Genomic DNA, 18,314 nt, shown 5'->3' on the forward strand with positions numbered 1-18,314 from the left:
ATCATATATTTTTTAAATACATAAACATAAGACATATAATTATTCAAATCTCACTAGCCCAAGGAAATAAATAAATTAACTGAATTTGTCTTTGAGTTTAATCAATAGTGAACTGAATCTCTATATTATTTATATATGAACATAATTTAATATAAATAATTATAACATTATATTTTTATTTTTAAGGATTCAATTACTAATTTTCAAATAAATGCTAAAAAAAATTAGTAGTTAAAAATATAAAAATAAAAATAATTTTATCGACTCTAATAAATATTTGCAATTAAATGCTGCAATTTAAATTACTTAAATAAATTTTTAAATATTATAACAATAGCAATAATAATAATAATAATTAACTACAATTAATAATTCCGTTAGCAAGCAACTTTGCATTCGGAGTTAAACAAAAAAATAATTTTATATTATTTATTTAAATAATTATATTTTTTGTCTTATAATTCATTTAATCAATTAATTAATTAATTATACGACTATTTTAATTAATTAATTGATAAATATTATGACGTCAATAAACCAACTATTTAACAGTACAAAAATCGTAAACCGTAATCGTAATTTGAGCCCGGTCGTTTATACAATTGACTCCAAAACCTCCTCTCAAGTTTTACAATCCACGAGTTAATATCAATTAAATTCACCAAAATAATCTCGGGTCATTTAAAAAAAAAAAAAAAATTTCTTAATTAATTATATGTTGGTATCTCTTGTAATCTTGTAATTATTTAAATTCGTTTATCATAAAGACCCGCAGTTATGTTAATAAAATATATTTATGTATATATATCACGTATTTAAACTTTGAGAGCAGCCTTTGGAGACCAGTGATGGAAACGAGTAGGTCCAGTAGAGTAAGAAGGAGGATGTGCAATCCATTTATTACCTCTGTGACCGACGAATGGAGGTGGAGATGGACCGCCGAGGAAACTGTGAGGTGGCATGACGTTGTACCAGGGTTGGCTCATTGGATGAGGACCGTAACCCATGCTGAATGAGTGATTGAACCACGAGCGGTTGCGTGATAGATGTGGTCGTGGACTATTTATCAAATGACGACGCCTACCTGGTCCATTGTTGTTATTATTATTCGCACTGGTAGTTGATCCTGTTGTTGTACTACTATTACTATTGTTGCTGTTGTTGGTATTATTTATTGACTGCTGGTGATTTTCGTTAGATGAACTCAGTGGCTTTGGTTTTATTTGATCCGTACCAACACTCTTTATATTTTTCTGTTGATAAATAGAAAAAATTTATTAGAATTATTTTTATCTATAGAATATCACTGTAAAAAAATCGGGAGTGAATTCGGATTTAAATAAAATTACTAGGAGTTACGGAGTTTCAAAAGAAATCACTCCGCATACGAAGTAAATGGGAATTTTTTTTTTAGCGGAGTGATCTAGATTTTTTTCAAATCCGCATTTACTCCGATTCAGAATTTTGATACTAAACAAATTCCCTTTAGTGAATTTTACTCTGAACCGGAACTCAAGTAAATGGAGTAAATTTTACTCCAAGGGGATTAAATACACAGTCATCCGCTCCGTATTTACTCCGTATGCAAATTTTGTACAGTGCAATAATTTAATTTTCATTAAAAAAAAAAATGTTTTTAAATTTTTAGAACTTTCATATTTTTAAATTTATTAAAATTTTTACAACAAAAAAAAATTGTATACTAATTTGTAATATATAATTTACAAAATGAAATATTAGATAACTTTTTAAGCAATTCAAACTTTCTCAAATGCTTGTGTAACCCATAAAAAAAAAATAAAATAAAATCTAAAACAAGGTCATAATCTATTTAACCAAAATTCCTAACGAGTAAATAAAAATTATACCTGATTAGATCCTTGAATTATTTTATTTTCCTTCTCAGAAACATCCGTCTGATGAAAATGATTAGCACTGTCAGTTTCAAAGGAAGCTAGGGTACAATAAGAGCCTTTATTTTCTCCAAAACGACAGCAAACCTCCCGAGGATCAACCCACAGCGTCAATTCAACAGGTAACGACAAATCTTCGTATTTAAAACCAGCAGCACTAGCAGCACTTTCCAATGTCTCATCTCGTCGACTGTTGCCATTAACTCGTATACATCTATATCCTTGTCCTTTGAATGGTTTGTCCGGGAACCAGTGATTTTTGAACCGTTCAGTCAGCAACTCAATCAGCCGACGTCGAAAGCAGTCCAACTGATCAGGACTAAATTTTTCGTTTTTTTCGATCAACTGCACTAAAAATAGTACAGCTGCTGTTATTTCGTTGCGCATTTTTATCACCACTTGTTACTCTAACGACTGAGTCTTGTTGATTACTACTTTTATTATTATTATTTTTATAATGATAACTATCTGTTATTTTCCACAACTTATTATTATCGCTATCGATAATAGTATCCTTTAAATTATTAGACAACAATAATAAAAATTTATTTATGATAAACAAAATTTCTTTGACCTCAATAGCTGTAGTGGCGATCATAGAGAGTCGTCGTTATGCACTCGAAATATTACTACTGTTTTTATTTTAAATTTTTTTAAGTGCAAAAAATTTTTTTTCAAAACGTTATCGTTATTTATTCGTTGTTATTTGCGTCTACTGATCGATGATAAGCAAATCACAAAATTATTATAGATATATGTGTATATATATGTACAATACATGAAAAAAAAAAAAATTTACTCCAATCGTGCTTTGACCTGAAATTTAAAATAATTATTGTCAATTTAATAATTTAAAAAATTAAATAAATACATTTATTAAATAATATATGCAATAGTATGATAATAAATATATATAAAAATATTTTAAATAATAAATATTTATCAATACGCATTAATAATAAATTTATTAAACAACAATATGTTATTTTTAATAACGAGGTTATGAAATATCTCTAGATAAAGGTTAGAATTAAATTGCATTAGAAAAAAATAACCTGATAAATATGGTTTTAAAAATATATTTAAATAATTTAAATTATTTATTTGCGGTAAGTATGCAGTTAATTTTAAAATAGTAATGTAATATGGATTGAATTGCAAACGTAATTTGTAACAATGGATGCAAAGGATTTTGCCAGCTCATTGTCGTTATAAGACATACATTCATTTAAGATATATCATAATATTATTATTTTGCAAATTAAATTATTCAATTGTTGGATTTTATGTTTTATTAATCTGGTATTTTTAAATAATTATTGTAGCAATTGTTGAATAATGATAATTATAAATAAACAATGAGTAATAAATAAAAATATATGAAATTACTTACGAGTATGTTGATGAGCACGACTACGAATTTATGACGAAATTTTTTATTACCATTCCCTAGTACTTCCACCACCTTCTCTTTAAATTAATGATACAGTACAGGTCAACACGTGTTACGTCGTTCTTTTAATAAACTATAGTCATTTGTGAGAGACCTCTGTCGTGTTTAAATTTAAATAACTGAGATTTGAAATTTTATGATACTGAAGTCAGCCGACGTCTAATAATTTGTTGATTTTTTTCTAAACAATAAGTAATAAGAAAAACAATTTTCGAAAAAATTGCACCTGTAGTTTTTTAAATTTTCTACATATGTATATTTTTAGTTTTTATTTTTTTGTAATTGATTCGTTTTGACGGCTACCCCATTTTGCTGATACTCGAGTTAGTCGACGTCTAATAATTTATGGATTTTTTTTTAAATGATAAATTATAAAAAAAAGAATATTTGAAAATAATACACCTGTAGTTTTTTAAATTTTCTACATGTGCATTAGGGTGGGTTAAAAAAAAACTTTTTTTTGTTTTTCTTAGCATGGGGGTAGAATTTGTAACTTATAAAAAAAAAAATTTTTCAGGAAAAATCAAATTTTTTTACTCAACATTTTGAGGTAGCCCACTCGTTTTTAAAATAAATAATTGATTAAACGGGGTAGTTCCAACGAAAAAATTTTTTTTTTGTCCAAAATCGTGGAAAACATCTAATCATTGTCGAATGTGATTTTTTTTTACTTCACTTTCATTTTAATTCAAAAGAAAATGCTTTTCATTTTTGAATTTTTTACTTAAATTACTAAAATAGTAGGAAAAAATTTTTTTCAACTCCTGACTTTCAATCAGATTTTAAGGGGACACCCTACAGATTCTAGAACACCATGTTTTTTTTTTCTTTGGGACTACCCCGTTTGATCAATTATTTATTTTAAAAACGATTGGACCACCTCAAAATGTTGAGTAAAAAAATTTTTTTTTTCTTAAAAATTTTTTTTTTTTATAAGGCACAAATTCTACCCCCATGCTAAGAAAAACAAAAAAAGTTTTTTTTAACCCACCCTAATGTGCATATTTTTATTTTTTATTTTTTTCTAATTGATTTGATGAAAAAAAATCTTGTCTGCTAACTTCAAATCATTCTTTTACGATACTGAAATCTGCCAACGGCTAATAATTTATGGATTTTTTTTTTAAATGATAAATTAGAAAAAAAAAAATATTTGAAAAAAATACACCTGTAGTTTTATAAATTTTCTACATGCAAAAATACAAAGACAATAGAGAAAAATTTAGACCAATTAATTGTGTCTATCGCAAGTTATTTGGTTTACTGTTTCATACATGACAATTGACAACTCGTGTCACTGAGATTAAAATAATTTATATTTAATTAATGGGATAATTAATCGACTTAATATTGGGTCGAAATTATTCTTTAATAAATTGTCTTGGTGTTGGTATAAAATTTGATCCATTTTAGTGTAATCGAAAAAGTTTAGAGATAATTTAATATAAGTGAATGAGTCAAAAAATTTAGAGCGATCATAAAGCACCCTCAGCGTTTTCACGCCTGTGGTGAGGTGTGTAATATATCAAAATATTATTGGCATATATTTTTATAAACTTTTTTTTATATTAATATTTAATTTGTGCTTAAAAAAACAAACAGTTTGAATGATTGCTGCTATTTTAAATTTGAACGGCCAGATGGCGCCAAAAGCGCGGCTAGCTGTCAACTGTCGGATGAAAAATTTTAACGGACGTTCATTTGAATATTTTTTATTTACATATGTAATATATTTACATGATAAATATATGATTGCTGTGGAAATGTTACTTTTTATTTTTAATTTTTGTAATTACAAATAAATTTTCGCGCACTTATCTTATAAATTGAAAAACAGTTTTTAAATTATAACCTAGTAATGGTAATTTTGGAGGGAGAATAAAACAAACGTTTTGAAGTCAGTTTTCTTTTAATGTAATTTATAGATCGTTTATTGCAATGGAAAAATTATTAATTTTGCTTGTGTGTATTTTTAAATATACTTTGACACTCAAAGGTGATTTTGAGTTAAAACAATTGGGAGAAAAAGAATATTTATTATTAAAAGGTATTCAATTTTTATTTATTTTTACAATTGATCTATAGTTTATCTTACAATTTATCATCATTAAAAAATTTTTAATTTAAAGCATCAATTCCTATTTATAAATTTAAATTTATTAGCATTTAAAAAAAAAAATCATTAGGAAGCTGGCATTCGAAATAACAACAAAAATTTCTGATTTTACCCTCAGTACAGAGAAAATTTTTTATTTCCGGGTTGATCGCCAGCTCTAATTAATTATGAATGTAAATGTACCCGACAATTAGCAATTTTTAAAATTTTGAAATAAATAAATAAAATGTAGAGATAAAATAACGTAATAAAATGTATCAATGCGCGCATTTTTTTAAATTTCATTATTTAAAATTTTTAAATGATCGCATCTCTGTTACATTCCCACTCATTATTATTTATTGTATGATAAGGGTCAAATAAAATTACGATGAATTATCTTAAACAAATTCTATGAAAAAAAAAGTAGGAGCTGTGACTGAGACATTTAAATTTCACTAAAAAATTTTCCAAGCAATTGTAGTAAAAATAATTTTTTTTTTTTAGCTAAATCAAACTTACCCGTACATGGACCTTGCTGGCATGAAGCATTAAAACAATTAAAAACTAATTGCGATAAATTAAATGATCATGAACATTCAATATTAGCATTGAGATTAGCTAATTGTTTTTTAGAAGACTCAGGACACGTTACTTATGATTGTTATCTCAGTGAAACGGAGTCTGATCGAAGGTAATATTTTTTTTTTATTACCCATTATTTTGACAAACTATTTGTAATGATTAATTAAAATGTTCATTTATTTTCACTGTAGAAAATGTATCAATAATATGTCTGATCGTGCTTTTGGAGTTTATAATGAATTTTATACCCACACTACCCACATGTGTTTCTATTTGAACCATGAACTTTGGCAAATTGAAACTGAGAAGACTTTTCAGAAGTAAAAATTTTTTTTACCCATAAAAATTTCATACATTTTTTTTTTGTCTTAAAAATTATTAATCAGTTTTGAATAATTAGTTTGTATGCAGCCTCGTCGAAAATGACTGAACAGCTGGTAGAGGCTTCAAAAATGCAAGGGTCAATGCTAGAAAGTCAAAAGGAAGGTTTAAAAATTCAAAATGAGTTATTAGTGAATGGAAAAGAACTTGGGACTGTCATTCAAACATCTGCAGATTCAGTCAACACGATGGTGTTGGACTTCAAGTAATTTCCCGGACTTATTTATTATGACGGCTTTTTTTTCTTGTATATTAAAGGATTTATTTTTAGGGAAAGTTCAAGAAACCAACAAGCGCTGCTGAATGAAATATTTTCCTACATGCGTGCATTCCAAGACTGGATTGTCGGCGAAGTCTCTTGGTTCCAATCAATCGTTTATTATACAATTGCTTGCATTATTTGCGCGTTATTCAGCTCTTCCAAGAGGACAGCTGATGCTAGAATAACTCTTTTTGTATTACTCAGCGTTAATGTCACCGTAGAAAGAATGTTAGTTCAATATAATATCAATGTTATGAGCCCAGAAGACAAGGTAACTTTATTTACATATAATTTTATAGACAAATACTTTTAATTACTGTCTAATCTTATCAAAGTAAAGTCCTAGTCTTTTAAATTTTAAAACTCTATTTTATTTATTGAGTTTTTACTGTTAGAAAATTCACAGTACTTTTATACGGCTGCTATTATTTTTTTAAATAAATTTTAATTACTAATTATGTAGATCCAGTTGGCGTATTACACATGGGGACTGCGGAAAATAGTATTATTATTATGTATGAGTATTTTACTCTACTCGTATTACTCATATAGAGATGAATATATGGAGAACCACAAAGTATTAAGAAGGATTGAAAAAAAGTTGCATTCTCTGCAAGAACCTCCTCAACCTTTCAGTAAGAATTTAAAAATATTTTTTAAAAATAAAATTATTTAGGGACAGTTTATAAAATACGTCACGCAAAATTTAAAATTTTTTAGACCCCCCCTGCCCCTTCGTCACATTTTCTGCGATCCCCCTATCAATATTGCGTCACAAATGATAGACCCCCCCCCATGATGACAGAAATATTTATATATTTACAAATATGAAACGAATGATTTCTAATGATACTGAAGTTTGCCGACGTCTAATAATTTTCAAATTTTTTAAAAAACGAAAAATTATAAAAAAAAAAATTTTTAAATTGCGCCTGTAGCTTTTTTGATTTTCTACATGTGCATTTTGTTATTTTTTTTTTTTTTTTTCGTTGTTGATTCGTTGAAAAAAAAAATCAGAAAATTATTGTCTGCAAATAAAATTTAAAAAAACCGAGAGAAAAATTTGCAAAATTTGATGACCTGACCCCCCGACTCTCTTGTCACATAAGCGACGTTCTCTCCCTCCCCTTAAGTGCGAACGTATTTTATGACCGACCCCTCAGAAATGTTTTATTTATTAAAAATATTTAATTTTTTAACCGTAGGATATAGAACAAGACTGGCAGTAAAAAGACTGAATGAATCCAAAGTTATTGAAGCCAAACCTCTAGCGAAATGTTTAGACGAAATAACAACATGACACTAATTGTACCTCCAGTGAAATTATACTTAATTAAAATTAATGATAATAATTTATTGCAAATTAATTGTACATATTATTGTGTGATAATCTACAGTACCAGTAATAAAACAAAGTTAATTTTTTATTTATTAATTTACATACTCAGAATCTTTTTTTGTTGTTGACATTTTCTTGCGGGTGCATCGCTAGTAATTTATTGAGTTGCATGTACCTAAGATTTTTAGCTCCAGGAACTAAATTACCTTTGCGTGCTTCAGCTTTGGCAAACTCTCTGTTCTTTGTGTAAGTCTTAAAACAATTATTAAAGTTGTCAATCTCTTTCGTACACATGCTGTTTTCAAAATCATTTTCTTTTAAACAAGCAAGAACAATTGAAACTTCTTGTAAACATCCTCTTTCTATTAAAATAAAACAAAACAATAATAATTATTATCATGACGTTTATCAATAACATTAATTGTTTTGTAAATAAATTACAATTTGTAATTACGTTAATTCATATACATTTCAATAGTAATTGGTAAATTTAATGATCCTGAAGTTAGCAGAAAATTAGTAATTTTTGCATTTTTTTTTTTCAACAAATTAATTACAAAAAAAAAACAATAAATATGAATATGCACTTGTAGAAAATTTAAAAAACTACAGGTGCAATTTTTTGAAGTATTTTTTTTTTACAGTATCGTTTAAAAAAAATTCAAAATTTATTAGACGTCTGCTAACTTCAGTATCATTAAATTTAATCAGTTTTTATAAGACGGTAAATTTTAATTTTACAGTTTTCTTGTCTTTCAATACTTAAAGAAATTGGGAAAACAACAAAATGTTGTATAGTAATCAAAATAAACATTAAATAATAATAACCATTTATATTCTTAGAAACTGAAAAAATTGCGGAGTGAACTCGGAATAAATGCGGAGCGAACGACTGCGTATTTATTTAATCTTCTTGGATTGAAATTTACTCCAAAGGGAAATTTATTTCAATATTTAGGGCCAGTTTTTATACCCAAGATTTCTTAAACTTATACTTACAATAGTATTTTAACCGTGGGTTAAAAAAAAACTTGAGTGAAAAACTGGCCCTTAAACTCCTAATCGGAGTGAAGGTAAAAATTTAAATGATCTAAATCACTCCGATGGAAAAACAAACTCCATATTATGAGCATGAATGTATCTAATAATTGACAACTTTTAAATTTTGTAATAAAGTAAGAGACCCAGTACCCGATCAGGGAACTAGTACCCGATCATTCATGTATTTGTAAATCTATATCTACCAAATTTGACTAAATATAGATGTACAAATACACGGAATGATCGAGTACTAGTTTCCTGATCGGGTACTAGGTCTTTTACCTTAAATAAATAAAATGTAAGTGCCATGGAATTTAAAAATCCGTATTTAAATAATTGAAATCTCAGTTCGCGCATTTTTTTAAATTTCATTATTTTAATTAATTTAATTATCTACTCAAAATTTATCAATTGTCGCATGTCTGCTACATTCGCACTCATCTCCGTATGCCGAGTGATTTTTTTTTTAAATTCGGAACTCCGAGTGACGGAGTGAACTCGGATTTAAATAAAATGCGATATTACGCCGAATTTACTCCTGTTTTTTGACAGTGTAATTATGATTAAATTTACCAATTACAATTTATATTAATTACTGACCATTTTGCTTGCTATTTTTACCAGTAACACGATTTCTCAATGCTAATGGTAATTGAGGTATAAATTTGACTTTATCTGGATTTTGAGGCGATCTCGCAAACTTTTGCATACATTCTGTCCACTTCATTGTTATCTGTAAAAAACAAAATCATTTACTTTTAAATTTAATGGGAAAAAAAATTATTTCATTTTATCATTAGAAATTCTGTAAGAAATTTAATTTAAAAATATTTAAATTGAATATATTATTAAATAATTATTATATCTAACAATTTGATATTTTTATAAATTTGTAAATAAAAGGAGTTTTTTCACAACAAACGTAGGAAGTTATTTTCAAATTGTCATTTATAAAAATTATAATAGTAAAAAAATAAACTTGCAATTTATAGAGAATACAAAATAAAAACTATATAATTTTTTTTAATTGTTTAGTTATTAATGAAAATATAAATAAATTAATTACTTAATTATTAACCTCTTAGAATCTGGATGGTTGAAATTTAGTTTTTAACACCAGGTGGAGCTGTATATTTTCGGAATTTATTCAGGAAATTTTTCAGGATCGTAACTAGCAGGTTTTTTTTGCTGTACGCAGTCCAAAGGCCAGCTGGGGTATAACAGCGAAGGACACAAAAACTAGTAGGTTCAATAAATTTAAAGTTAAAAAAAGAAAGAGGTCTAAGAAAATTGTACAAGTGCTAAGCTCACGTCTTAAATTATTCAAATAAAATATTATGCAATTATAGAAAACATTAAGAAAACATATAGAAAGGGTGTCGCATATATGCCATATAGCGAGAGCTAGAGCTAGAGCATTTCCAAATGCACCCACAAACAAATTTTAATAAAATAATTAAATTTTTATTTTGAAATTTCGCGCCAAGGCGTTACTGCGCGTCGCTGTTGCGTGGCGCTGTACTCAACGTTCACATTTTTACTAAAGTGGGGGGCGAGAGTATCGAAAAGTCGATTGCTTTGTATCAACTGACGGTCCAATAACGGCAGTCAGTATCATCGAGAATGGCAGTCAAAGTCTAGATCCTTCTCTACGTTTGAATTGAAACAGTATTGCAATGGCGTCGCGTCATTAAACATAAAATTTTTGCTCATTAGTTACTGTTTAATTAAATTGTCCCGTGTTTGTAAAATTTAAATTGTGCAGTGTCTGTGGTGTCGATAAGTATTAAGTGTTTAGTGCTAGTGTAAAGTGTTGAGTGTTAAGTGCTGGTGTGAAGTGTTGCTGATGGCTGATGCTGATATCTTCCTGGTTCCTGAGCAAAATCATCTGGCATCGTCTGGTGGGGAAATAGCAGTTAAGTGACGTTTTTTTTAGCTGCAATACACTTGGAGCAATTTAATTTAAATCTCCAAGTGTATTAGGACACCCTTCTGCATATTATTTCCCTACCAAGGTTTGTTCAAACACTCAAGTGTTTTTTTTTATTTTTTATATGTTTTTTATCAATGAGTTGTCAAATTCAAACTTCAATGTTGCAATAATTTAGATGATACTGAAGTTAGCAGACGTCTAATAATTTTTGGATTTTTTTTTAGACGATAAAACATTAAAAAAAAATCTTTGAAAAAATTGCACCTGTAGTTGTTAAAATTTTCTACATGTGCATATTTTTTTGCAATTAATTTATTAAAAAACGAAAATTCAAAAATTTTTTAATGTCTGCTAACTTCAGGATCATATAATTTAGTACTTTCCGATTTTTCGAATCTTTCCTATATTTCAAATTTAAATTTCCCGCCACAAATTCACAACAATAATGGCTGCCAGAGGCTATATCCTTTAACCTCTTTAATTTTTGTTTACATTGAGTTGTAAACGTGATTCATTTATTACTCAATAATAAATATATTATTTAATATATTCTTATCAAATATTTGTTTACACGGATTTAAATATACAAGATGCCTTCAACTAAGAAAACTTTGCCGAATATACTTATAACTGGTGAGTAATAATTGAGATAAAAATTTATTTTCCTCAAACTGCTAATTGTCCTGATGTTAATTAAAAATTACGACAACAGGTACTCCAGGAGTAGGTAAAAGTACGCTGGCCAAAAAGTTATCAGAAAAAACTGGTCTTGTTTGGAGAGACATAAGCAAGTTGGCTGAAGAAAACAGATGTCTTGAGGAATACGATCCTGTTTATCAGTGCCCTGTTTTAAATGAAGACAGAGTAATTCATTTATTTGTTTATTATAATTTTAGTTAAATGATTCATGAGTGTGAATCCAACTGACAAGCGGGAATTTTTTAAATTTTATAATAAATAAATAAAATTTAATTAGAGTAAGAATTAAAAAATGCGTATTTAGATCAATGGAAGAAAATCAGAACGCGCGTTTTTTTAAATTTCATTATTTTAATTAATTAATTAATTTATTTATTTAAAATTCATAAATTGTCTCATGTCTGCTACATTCACACTCATAATGGAACTGACAGGTGGAACTTTTTTTAATTTTTGAATAAATAAATAAAATTTAAGTAGCATAAAAATTAAAAAATGCATATTAAGATCAATGAAAAATCAGAACGAGCATTTTTTTAAATTTATGAACAGTATGATGTCTGGTTCATTCACATGATCGTGACAATTTATGAATTTCAAATAAATAAAATACTAAAATTTAAAAAAATGCGCGTACTGATTTTCCAATTATCCAAGTACGCATTTTTTCAATTTTTATTTATTTATTCAAAAATTTAAAAAAGTTCTAACTGTCTTCTACATTCACACTTAAGATTTAATGAATATGAAGTTAACAGACAATTAAAAATTTTTGGATTTTTTTTTAAGCAAATAAATTACAAAAAAATAAAAAATAAAAATATGCTCATGTAGAAAATTTTGAAAACTACAGGTGCAATTTTTCCGAATATTTTTTTTTTAATAATTTATCGTTTAAAAAAATTCAAAAATTAATAGGCGTCGGCTAACTTCAGTCTCATTAAGATTTAGATGCTTAATTAATTTGTGAATATTTTTTAGCTATTAGACAGCATGGAAAGTTTAATGAGCAAAGGAGGCAACATTGTTGATTACCACAGCGCTGAGTTATTTCCCGAGAGATGGTTCGACATCGTATTCGTTGTCAGAACAAACAATACCGTCTTGTACGACAGATTGACTGCCCGCGGGTACCAGGGTAAAAAATTAGACGACAATATTGAGTGTGAAATATTCCAAACAATCCTTGACGAGGCTAAATCATCATACAGAGAAGAAATCGTTCATGAGTTAGAAAGTAATACGCAAGATCAAATAGAGGCCAATGTAAATAGAGTATGTCTTTGGGTTGAGCAATGGAAAGAAGATAATGCCGTGTAAATTAAATTTGTTTTATTAAATATATATTTACAATAATTTTACACTTTACGTCTCAACGTTATATATATATTAGATAATAAAAAAACTATAGATATTTAGGCTACGATACCTAAATTACGTCTTAGATTTTTTAATCTATCGTCAATACTAGTAAAATATTTCATTTTTAGTAATAACACTTGTGCTTTTTTAATGTCACCACTTTTGAAGGCCTCTGATATTTCTCTGTAATCATAAAAAAAAAAATATTCATTAAATATTTTTAAACTTTGAATAATTATTTGATTACTGATATCGAAGTCCTCAACTGTAAGCCGTCTAACTAAATTTTTTTTAATTTCACAGGTGATGAAAAAAAAAAAAAAAAAAAAAAAAAAAAAAAAAAAAAAAAAAAAAAAAAAAAATTAAGAATCTTAAAAAAATATTTAAATTACAATTTTCAAGTTATCGGTTTCGGAAAAAATATAAATAAAGTTCAGACAGTATTTGTTATGACAGCTGCTGAGATAAAATGCACGTGAAATCAGCAGATAATAAATCACTTTCGGATTTTTTTTTCAACTAATCAATAAAAAAAAAATATGCACATGTAGAAAATTAAAAAAACTGTAAGTGGAATTTTAAAAAATATTTTTGTTTATAATTTATCGTTTTTAAATTCCACAAATTATTGGACGCTGGCTAACGTCAGTATCATGGGATGAAATAAAAAAAAAGTAATTATGTAAAAATTTAGAGTCAGGTCAGTTGAGAACATCGATGCAAAGAATTACTTTGATAAAGTTGTTAGTATTTCATGATTTTCCTTTGAAAGTTTATCTATTTTATCTTTATCAGCCCCAGCTTCTTCAATTGCCTCATTTCTCTCCATTATCTCCATGAGAAATACTGGGTCTAAATCAGTTGTCCCTTCTGGTGTTGATAAATTATTCAATTTTAGTAAATACATCCCTCTATCTAATGGATTTGATAGTGTAGCGTAAGCTTTATTTAATAACGACGATATAAATTCAGAGTATTGTTGTTCTTTCTGAAATTAATGTCATTCAATTCACTGATTATTTATTTATTTATTTATGAATGTGAATGTAGCAGTCATCAGACAAATTTAAACAGAGTGGCCACAAACCGGGAATTCAATGCAACCGGGAAATATCATGGAAATTTCAGGGAATTTCGAAAAGTATCCGAGAATAAAATTGTAACAGTTCAAAATTTTCAATTATACACTAGTTAAAAAAATTAATAAGGGTTCGTACTTCTCTCTCTATTACACTCAAGTCCACGAACGGTACTATCTTTGTTGCACTTGTGCAGTAAGTGGAAACTTTGGCCGAGTTTTTCTCTTAAACAAACGAATATTGTCAAACAATGTAAGCGCACTTCGCTAGATTAGACAGTAGTGCATCAATGTGCGGTCTGTATTTTGTATTTAGAAACTTTGTTTCCGAAAAAAACTCAGCCGAAAATATCTGATAACCCCTAGTAAGGGATATTAAAAAAATTTCAAAATTCAAAGTGATTTTCAAAGGATTGTAACTCGATGAAAAATGGTCATACGACAAAAACAAAAAAGCAAACTGTAGCTTCAAGTGTCTAGTTTTTGTATCTGGTTTTTATATTTTTTTATTATGTGCGGTTCCGGAGTAATCCTAAGAAAACTGTCGAAAAAGAAATTTAACAAATTTTTGCTCGTCTTAAAAACGGTCTTCGAGCTTCAATAAATTTTTCTCGATAATTATCATTGATTTTTGATTGCTCCGGAACCGTGCATAATAAAAAAATTTAAAGACCAGGTCAGAAAACTAGACACTTGAAGCTACAGTTTGACTTTTTGTTTTTATTGTACGAACATTTTCCTTCGAGTTACAAACTGTTGAAAATTACTAAAAAATTTGAAATTTTTTTAATATCCCTTAATTTTTGTAACCAATGTATTTTGAATTTATTTAAATCATAAGATTTCTTATTAAATATTTTTACTTATACATTTTCAACATCGAATAGTTTCTCGCATGATTTAATTATCAAATTTAATTATTAAAAATGAAAATATAATAAAAACTTTGAATATCTAAATGATACCAATAAAATTTCTAAATCAAGTGCATTTTTTATAAACATTATTTTTTTAATTATTCACTCTATTTATTTATAATTTTAAATTTGTCTGATGTCTGCTACATTCACGCTCATATTTATTTATCAATTACCAATAATTACCTCAGACTTGTTTCCAAATTTATCTGGATGCAATTTGCTCTGCAATTTTCGATATTTTGTTTGCACATCAGTTATATTGATGTCAAAACTTTTTTCAACTCCTAGAATCTCAAAATAATTTAATTGCTCCGGTGGTTCCTGGACTGTCTCACATTTTCGACAAAAGAATTCAGACTTGAACGGGTAATTGCATTGCCAGCATTTCTTGGGTACATCACTCGAGTACAGAGAAACCCGCGAAAATTTGTACTCCAAATCAACGTCCTTTTTGCCGCAAATCGCGTGAATTTTTTTCGAGTTCGTTTTACTCAAGACGATTCTCGCACAATTAACTGTGCGATTTAGGCTAGAAACCAGCCTCGATCCCATATTTTACCCTAAATTTAATTTAAATTCAATTATTTTACTTTTAAAATTTGAAAATTCAAATTAATTTTACCGTAAATTACCTTTGTTTTTTTTTTTTTTATCAAATCAAAACATTATTTACATAAAAAAACTTATGTTTAGACTCAATCAGCTGATAATTTAAAACTGTCCGTAACTACTAATTCCGTGACTGGATTGTAGCGCCACCACAAATATTCCCGGGCATTAAAAAATAAGTAACCTAAAAAAAAAGAAGATAAAAAACACTTGCCTGCCTACAATGCATAATTAATTATTTTAAATTTTCTTACTCAATTTCCGTAGTCCGGATCTTGCGAGTTAGCTTAAGTATTAAAAACTTTTTTTAATAATTTTTTTTTTTTAAATATTTTATACTTCCCGGGGAAAATCATTTTTAATTATTAAGCATACATTTATTTTTTTCACTCCGGAAAAAATTTAAATTTTAATTACTTCAATCCTTTAAGCAGACTATTAATTTTAGATGTCTATAAAAAAAAAAAAAAAAAAAGTAATTTTACTTAACATTAAAAAATAATGATCCTGAAGCAGACAATTAAAAATTTTCGATTTTTTTTCAACAATTTAATGGAAAAAAAACTAAAATTATACACATGTAGAAAATGAAAAAAACTACAGGTGCATTCTTTTGAAATAATTTTTTTTTTTTAATTTATCGTTTTAAAAAAAAATCATAAACATGATGCAGAAATTTGCCGACTGATAATTTTTAGATTTAAATAAAACTATAAATTATAAAAAAAAAATTATTTAAAAATATTTCACCTGTAGTTTTTTAAATTTTCTACAAGTGTATTTTTTTTTTTTTTTTTAATTGAATTTAAAAAAAAATTCGAAAATTTTAAACTGTCTGCTACCTTCAGGATCATAAAAAAAATAAATTTTCAAATTAAAATTAAAAATCGGATCGGTTTGTTGGTGTCAAGTAGACAGATAGCCGCACGGAAAAAAATGATTGACAATAATTGTAGTTCAACTTCTAATTATTTATGTTGTATTCAATAACTAAGGTCGTTTCAATCAGTAAAATTATGATTTTAATGTTTAAACTGCTATAATTAACAGATAATCGTTAAAATATACTGCTTGACTATTTAAAATTACTACTTAAACCTTAAAAAACTACAAGACACTTGTCAAAAAAATGCATCTGTTATTAATTTCTTACGTTCTACTCAGTAATATTTACTAAGATTCGGTCTAGGCGTGCTGTTGACGAGAATCTCAGTAATATTTACTAATATTTTTTTTCCGTGCGAGCAAAAAAAACACTCGTGTGAATGTTTTTAAAAGTATTCGTACAAGTGCAGCAACCACCGCTGGCACTGGCTCCAATATATATATATATATAAAATTCTATCATCAGAAATGAATACGAGGGTTGAATTTGAAACGATATGCGACGAGGAGTAGCGTGTCTCGGTATCGGGGGTTGCCGGTATGGCGTTTGCATTGGGGACGGTGGGGTAGCGGAAGTTGTGCGAGGGTGGTAAAACTATCGTCAGTAGTCGTGTGACGCTTGCCGGGTTACGTCTCCTATATCGCGAATCTGTCAATTACTAGTGTTTCCACGTGCTGCGTGCGCTTTTCTCTTAACATTTCCGCGCATGTATATCTATTAACATTATATACATATATATTTGTATACATGTAGTATATACATTTATACAAAATGTACATTTCCGTCCAAACGTGCCTTTGTCTCGTTTGTTCTTTCATTTATTCACGAGATCATACAAATGTAAACACTCCGTAACGTTCTTTCTCCGTCCTCTAGCCTTTACAATTTCATACTTTGATTCATATACAATAATATATTCCACTGAAAATTTAAACAAAACAAAATTTATCAAGTGTCATGATTCATGATATTATTTTTTAAAAAGTTATAAATATGTATACACATAATGTACTTACATTTAAACTAACAAACAGAGAGAGGCAGATTTAAATTACAATCCAATTGTATTTTTGTACTCAATAAATTAGTAAGTATCGAGATCAATAATATTGTTAAGTAGTACTATCAAGTGACTCAATAGCTAACGTGATCCCTCTACTCGTAGATTGGTTTACTATGCTCGTAGTATATATATTTGAGCAAGTGAACATGATAGTTAGATGATGAGGTACAGAGATGCATGTGCGCGTAACAGTATCAAGAGCAGGTGTCTGCTAGACGGTTAGCCACAGGGTGAATTTATACCCTGCACTGTACATAGTCACTTTATACGACACCATAGAGACACTATAGAGATCGCGTGACTGTCCAGCCGAGTATTGACCGGCTAATCAGATCTGGGTCGTATTCGCTGGGTAATAAAAAGGGTACCTGCCGAGATTATGTAACTTCTAAATAATATCATTACCTTGTACAACAGCTATTTTATTGTTTTAATGTAAATATAAATAAGAGGGTTAGTTAAGATAACTGTATCTATTTTTAAATTAATGGCGGGTCAAGGCTCCTTGATTATATAAATTATGTTTATTTAAATGTTTAATCGGTATTACTGTAACAGGAGTCAATAGATTGCAATGCCAACACGTGGTGGAAAGGCAATCACTAAGCGCCTCTACTGGGTATGTACGTGGATAGATGATCCCCGAGTGCTGGCATTGAGGGTCGTCGCCCTCGTATCGCGTCTTAGCTTTGCAC

The 18,314-nt window shown here is 28.0% G+C and overlaps 6 protein-coding genes across 9 annotated transcripts in view; 3 read left to right on the plus strand and 3 right to left on the minus strand.

The window, feature by feature from the left end:
* Positions 1–142: 142 nt before the first annotated feature.
* Positions 143–3,450, minus strand: LOC130666734 (protein BTG3-like). Its single transcript, XM_057467971.1, has 3 exons — positions 3,307–3,450; positions 1,869–2,729; positions 143–1,253 (listed from the first exon to the last, which is right to left on the minus strand). Exons 2-3 carry the CDS (start codon positions 2,298–2,300, stop codon positions 816–818), a joined length of 870 nt encoding a protein of 289 aa, XP_057323954.1. The 5' UTR covers positions 2,301–2,729; positions 3,307–3,450; the 3' UTR covers positions 143–815.
* A 1,555-nt stretch (positions 3,451–5,005) lies between these two features.
* On the plus strand, positions 5,006–8,035 carry LOC130666794 (uncharacterized). The gene is made up of 7 exons (XM_057468063.1): positions 5,006–5,413; positions 5,969–6,155; positions 6,238–6,366; positions 6,447–6,632; positions 6,699–6,960; positions 7,153–7,324; positions 7,895–8,035. The coding sequence occupies exons 1-7, from the start codon at positions 5,305–5,307 to the stop codon at positions 7,987–7,989; spliced, it is 1,140 nt and encodes a 379-aa protein (XP_057324046.1). The 5' UTR covers positions 5,006–5,304; the 3' UTR covers positions 7,990–8,035.
* LOC130666795 (coiled-coil-helix-coiled-coil-helix domain-containing protein 1) lies at positions 8,023–10,300 on the minus strand. Of its 3 annotated transcripts, none has more exons than XM_057468064.1 (3): positions 10,148–10,300; positions 9,670–9,802; positions 8,023–8,390 (listed from the first exon to the last, which is right to left on the minus strand). In XM_057468064.1, the coding sequence occupies exons 2-3, from the start codon at positions 9,794–9,796 to the stop codon at positions 8,134–8,136; spliced, it is 384 nt and encodes a 127-aa protein (XP_057324047.1). In that variant the 5' UTR covers positions 9,797–9,802; positions 10,148–10,300; the 3' UTR covers positions 8,023–8,133. The 3 variants fall into 3 exon arrangements, with proteins under 3 accessions (XP_057324047.1, XP_057324049.1, XP_057324050.1); XM_057468066.1 differs by having other exon boundaries at positions 10,136–10,195; XM_057468067.1 differs by lacking the exon at positions 10,148–10,300 and adding an exon at positions 10,053–10,135.
* A 1,176-nt stretch (positions 10,301–11,476) lies between these two features.
* LOC130666343 (adenylate kinase isoenzyme 6) lies at positions 11,477–13,225 on the plus strand. Its single transcript, XM_057467221.1, has 3 exons — positions 11,477–11,635; positions 11,715–11,866; positions 12,683–13,225. The coding sequence occupies exons 1-3, from the start codon at positions 11,593–11,595 to the stop codon at positions 13,019–13,021; spliced, it is 534 nt and encodes a 177-aa protein (XP_057323204.1). The 5' UTR covers positions 11,477–11,592; the 3' UTR covers positions 13,022–13,225.
* On the minus strand, positions 13,109–15,813 carry LOC130666341 (iron-sulfur cluster co-chaperone protein HscB). Its single transcript, XM_057467220.1, has 4 exons — positions 15,694–15,813; positions 15,245–15,621; positions 13,795–14,051; positions 13,109–13,246 (listed from the first exon to the last, which is right to left on the minus strand). The coding sequence occupies exons 2-4, from the start codon at positions 15,611–15,613 to the stop codon at positions 13,117–13,119; spliced, it is 756 nt and encodes a 251-aa protein (XP_057323203.1). The 5' UTR covers positions 15,614–15,621; positions 15,694–15,813; the 3' UTR covers positions 13,109–13,116.
* LOC130666340 (protein rhomboid) overlaps positions 13,392–18,314 on the plus strand; it is a 118,649-nt gene continuing 113,726 nt past the window's right edge. Inside the window, exon 1 of one of the 2 annotated variants that reach the window (XM_057467219.1) lies at positions 13,392–13,629. The gene's annotated coding sequence lies outside the window, so the exon portion shown is untranslated. Of the gene's footprint in view, positions 13,630–17,170; positions 17,644–18,314 lie in introns of those variants that run through there. The other variant, XM_057467218.1, reaches the window with a different exon arrangement.

The sequence above is a fragment of the Microplitis mediator genome, chromosome 4 (assembly GCF_029852145.1).
Source record: "Microplitis mediator isolate UGA2020A chromosome 4, iyMicMedi2.1, whole genome shotgun sequence".
NCBI classification, from domain to species: Eukaryota; Metazoa; Arthropoda; class Insecta; order Hymenoptera; family Braconidae; genus Microplitis; species Microplitis mediator.